At 40.3% G+C, this 4,760-nt stretch overlaps 1 protein-coding gene and 2 non-coding genes across 3 annotated transcripts; 2 read left to right on the top strand and 1 right to left on the bottom strand.

Annotated features, from left to right (window-relative positions):
• Window positions 1-1,878: 1,878 nt before the first annotated feature.
• On the top strand, window positions 1,879-3,996 carry LOC132061440 (uncharacterized). Its single transcript, XM_059454261.1, has 2 exons — window positions 1,879-3,276; window positions 3,320-3,996. The coding sequence occupies exons 1-2, from the start codon at window positions 2,875-2,877 to the stop codon at window positions 3,770-3,772; spliced, it is 855 nt and encodes a 284-aa protein (XP_059310244.1). The 5' UTR covers window positions 1,879-2,874; the 3' UTR covers window positions 3,773-3,996.
• Window positions 3,746-3,847, top strand: LOC132061682 (U6 spliceosomal RNA). Its single transcript, XR_009416106.1, has one exon. It is a non-coding gene; the product is annotated as a U6 spliceosomal RNA (small nuclear RNA).
• Window positions 3,997-4,157: 161 nt separating the features above from the next.
• Window positions 4,158-4,263, bottom strand: LOC132061719 (small nucleolar RNA Z279/snoR105/snoR108). The gene has a single exon (XR_009416139.1). It is a non-coding gene; the product is annotated as a small nucleolar RNA Z279/snoR105/snoR108 (small nucleolar RNA).
• Window positions 4,264-4,760: the final 497 nt, after the last annotated feature.

Raw genomic sequence — 4,760 nt, 5'->3', positions numbered from 1 at the left:
TGGAAATGGTTGACAAATTCACGCAATAACTCGCCATCCCTTTTGGCTATCCGGAAAATATCCGCCTTACGGGCCTGTACCTTTTTTGCACCGACATGAGCCTTTATGAACGCATCCGCGAGCATTTTGAAAGAAGTGATTAAATGCTCGGGCAGATGGTCATACCAAGTCAATGCTCCTTTTGACAACGTTTCCCCAAATTTCTTCAAATGATACGGATTCAATTTCGTTCTTCGACATCGTTGCCTTTTATGGCACAGGTGTATGAAGTCACGTGTTCCTGAGGATCCGTTGTACCATCATATTTCTGGATATCCGGCATTTTGAACCTCTTTGGGATCAACTTAGGAGCCGCACTCGGAGGAAAAGGCCTCTGGATGTATCCCTTCGAATCGGGTCCTTTTAAAATGGGCAGAGCCCCCGGGATATGGTCCACTCGAGAGTTATAGGTCTCCACCCTCTTTTCGGTTGAGTCTACCCGCTTCGCCAACGTTTCGAGCATTCTCAATACCCTCGGACGGGCCACCTCTTGACTCCAGGACCCTTGCTCGACCATCCGCGCTTCTTCCCTTCGGGGTTCGGCGATACCCTTAGTCTTCTAGAGCTTGTTTCATCATTTTTGTCTACTGGTTGGGCTATTGCGACTCCTTGTTCGGCCAGTGCTCTGTTCTACGCAACATTTCAAAAATAAGACGTAAGTTAATATCTGTCGGTATTTGGCACTTTCGGCCTTGTGCCGGGACAAAGTGAATTGAGAGTATTTAAGGGATCGGTGCCGGGTCAGGCGGCGTTCTCCTGGTTCACGGTGTTTTGTCGGTTGAGGCCCTCCTCGAATCGACGGTATTTGGGTCGACGGGTTCTGCTTTGGTAATCCCCGTAACCTTGTTCTCATTTTCGGCCACAATCTCGTTGTTGATGTGACCGATTGTCCTTGTTTGTCATTTGGTCCGTTTTCATAGAGACGAACAAAAGAACTGAAAAATCTTGTAGGTGAGCAAGTAGAAACCGAGATCAAAAACCACTATTATCCTAGCCCCACGATGGGCGCCAAACTGTTTACCCTGAAATTAGGTAATAAGTTGAATTTGTAAATGAGGTATAGGATATGTGGATACTTTAATCTATTTTTAGATCAATGAAGAATATATGCGTGTATTTGCTTATGGATGGTTTATATATATATATATATATATATATATATATGAATTTACGAACTAGTAATTTGGATGAATGTGTCAATATTATGGATTTGAGCTAAGATATCTATATATATTTCAATGCAATATCGAATAATGTTGAATCGATGGACTTGATGCTATAAATAGGACCAAAATCTATAGAGAGCTTTTTTTTTTAATATAAATTCTAATACAATGTTTGGATGCGAAAAGCCAACCCAAAAAGTAAGGTTTAAGTGCCCACTATTTATAGTTTTCCCCATGGGCCTTTCATACATACCCAACCCTTTTGGAATAAAGGAATCCCTAATATAGATAAGGTTGGGTCGTTATTCGACACCGTACGACCGACGCGCAAGTGACGAACGATCTTCACACGTGGCGATTGAACAAGCGATTAACCGGACCAACGACCACGATCACAACGGACGAGGAAACCGGACTAACGGCCACGATCAACTCGGCCCATGTATAATCCGGACCAACGGCCACGATCAACTCGGCCATGTAGGAACCGGCCTAACTGATACGTAGTTTGCCCCGGATAAATCGGACCTTACGGTTTTCCTCCGACTTCTTCTGATCAAGCGCTACCGATGCAATTCCCCCGGTCTGGACGCTCGTGCTTGTTTTCTTCCTTTTCTTGGCCCCCGGTCTCACCGGCTAAACATTAATCCGGTTTTTACCGTATACAATTGTGTCACTAAGGCGGGTCCGAAATTTGATACTCGGATGATATAACGAGTACTAGCATTGACCGATTCAGCAATTGATTATAGTCCTCTCTACACATGCCATGTGTCTGCCGACTGCCTATCCGGTCAAATATCTTCACTTTTGGTATATTTTACCGATACAGTGACGATATGTAAAACCTAGAGATTGAACCCTCTCAAGGAAATTCAACTGTCCCGCAGGCGATAAGTCTAACAAGTTGAATCACAACTTGCCAAAAAAGATGGGAATGCCCTCAGCTGCCGAGTCACCAATGACCTAGCTAACTCTATGATTTCTCATTAAATGGAATCTCTTCAATATGCCCTTCCCTTTCGTTTCTATCCCAATCTTTTATATCCTCCTAAAGTTCATGTTCTTTCTCACATGGCCCACGGTGTTTTACTTCTTCATCCAATTATGATCCTCCACGTCATTTCCAACAAACCAAGCATCATATTTTATCATATCTTAATTCTTAACCATCTGAGGCAAATAAGTGTTCAACCTTTAAGATTTTAATATTGAAATTATTATATTTTTAAAAGTTAGGAGCTCAGATATATTAATTGTTGGAGTCTTAGTAAATTTTTACACATAAATTTATATTTGGCGTTGCTACACTGGAGCCTAGGGTCTTTCTGAAATAGCCTTTTGTACCTTCACGAAATAGGAGTAAGGTTTGTGTACCCTCTACCCTCCTCAACCCCACTTGTTGGATTACACTGGATATTTAATTTTTGTAGTAAATTTATATTCCCCGTTAAAAATACTGAATTTTGATAAATCCCGTGCTATAAAGTTGCATCCTCCTCTGACCATCTTGTCCCAATTCCACACCATATATATACCCCATACATTTCACCTTTCGAAACCAAACTCTCTTTATCTATTCTGCTCTTCTTTGAAGCATTTATCAAACACTTTCGTTATACCTTTATTCCCCGTCATCTTTGTCTTTAATTTATTGCCTGAAATAAGTATGATCAGCTACTTTGAAGCTGATGTAAAATGTCTACAAGACCCATCTTTAATTTCCCAATTCTTTTCTCTTTCATCTATAGAAAAAGTTCTGTTTCTTGCCATTGTAGCTACTTTTAGCAGCTTAATCAGTAGAATTAAGGTTATATTAATTTACTTACGTAGGATAAAGCCTTCTTCTGAACCTCTTCTTCAATATCTTAGTGAAGACTTCGACTTTTCTGATGATGACGATGAATGCTCATCGGTCTCTTCGGACAATGAAGAGGTAACATCTACGATGTCTTCTCGGGATCAACTTCCAGTTGATCAAGATTTTTCCGTGGCAGGTTCGAGTTTCTACTCTAGTAAGCAAGGTCAAAATTTTTGTCATTGTATGACCTATAGGTCAAGGGTTCGAGCCGTGGAAGAGTAATACCTCAGACAGGTTAGGATTTGCTCTACATCACACATCTTGGGATGAGGCCCTTCCTAGGACACTGCTATTGCAGGATGCTTTGTGCACCGGCCTACCCTTCAAGCAAGGTCAAAGAAGTAATTCAAGACTTAGGCAGAGACAGAACAGCGACGACCGGTTTCCGTTAACAGAATTTATTGGCGGAAAAAGTGTGGTTAAACTCTGGGATTTGAATAAACAACAAAAAACGAGCAATATGGTTTTTACCTACGATGCTAGAGATGAGAATAATGACGTCGTTTTAGCTGCTTATGATACGAGAATGAGGTGTCAGTTTCCTGTGATATGTGCTGAGTGGGGTAGAGGAGAGGTTGTGGATATTGGTGGTGGTGAGAAAGTGTACGTTAGAGATGAAGTTGGTGGAGTTTTGAAGGTTGGTGATATGAGGAAAGCGAAAATGCCGGTGGAGACGGTGACGTGTGACCCTTTACGAAATTGGTGAAATTGAAACGATATAGAAAAGATTAGCATCATCGCAAGAATAACACTTACAAATCGAGAAATAATCTGTACATATTTATTCATTATCAAGATTGTGTGAAATGGCAATTGATGTTTGATCGAGCTGACTTTACATTGTTTAAGTTAATAATAGGGAATGATTGCTCTATGTAAGTATTTTAATCTGTTTTTTCTACATCAATTGTGATAGTATAAGGTTTTCTTAAGGATTGTGTTTTGGTTTTGCTGAGCTGGTGATTATGCCTACCATTTGATTGATTAGATTCTAAGAATTCATAAAGATTTTACTTCGAATTAATAAAATTTAGATCGACCATGTGTGATAACGTACTGTAGGAATTTTTTTTTTTTTTTTTTAAATTATAGGGATCAGATTGGTTAAAATGAGAGCCCCCAAGTTGTCGTAACCAGGCTGGGCCTGAACGCTCTTCTCGCATATTTAATGCAAGCAATGACCACTCATCATATCCCATTAAAACTTGCCTGAAGGATCATCAGTAGGAATATTTCAATGAACAAGTCGTGGTTTAAGTGCTCGAAATATTGCCATATTGGAACAGTATAAGTAATGGATAATTGTCCAATCCCACCAAATTAAAGCTAGTTTTTCATGCTTGTTTTTAATTAATTTTTTCTATCGAAAGCAAGAGTTCCTGGATCAAGGCCAGACATGACCCTGAAAATATCGACCGTGCCTGAATTCAGACCGGACCAGACTCTTCTTTGTTTGAGCTGCTCCCAGGCACGCAGACCGAAGATCTCACTTGTCCTGGACGTTTTAAGAAGTGGTAAGCGCAAGGACAAGTTGATTCAGAAAGGGGAAGAGGAGTAGCCTAGCCCGGTTCTTTTTTGTTTTCCGTCGCTATACAATTGAGTTGTTAAAAATGAATCACTGTGCCACAAATAAAAAACATATTCTATTGTCCTAACTATTTAAGTGCGTTTTACTTTCTTTATATTCCTTTGAC

The sequence above is a fragment of the Lycium ferocissimum genome, chromosome 6, assembly GCF_029784015.1.
Source record: "Lycium ferocissimum isolate CSIRO_LF1 chromosome 6, AGI_CSIRO_Lferr_CH_V1, whole genome shotgun sequence".
NCBI classification, from domain to species: domain Eukaryota; kingdom Viridiplantae; phylum Streptophyta; class Magnoliopsida; order Solanales; family Solanaceae; genus Lycium; species Lycium ferocissimum.
This window is presented reverse-complemented; position numbering and strand designations above follow the sequence as displayed.

Coding starts and splice junctions, on each gene's coding strand:
- LOC132061440 (XM_059454261.1), top strand. CDS start 2,875: ATGATCAGCTACTTTGAAGCTGATGTAAAATGTCTACAAGACCCATCT. Junction 3,277..3,319: donor ATAGGTCAAGGGTTCGAGCC/GTGGAAGAGTAA, acceptor TTTGCTCTACAT/CACACATCTTGGGATGAGGC.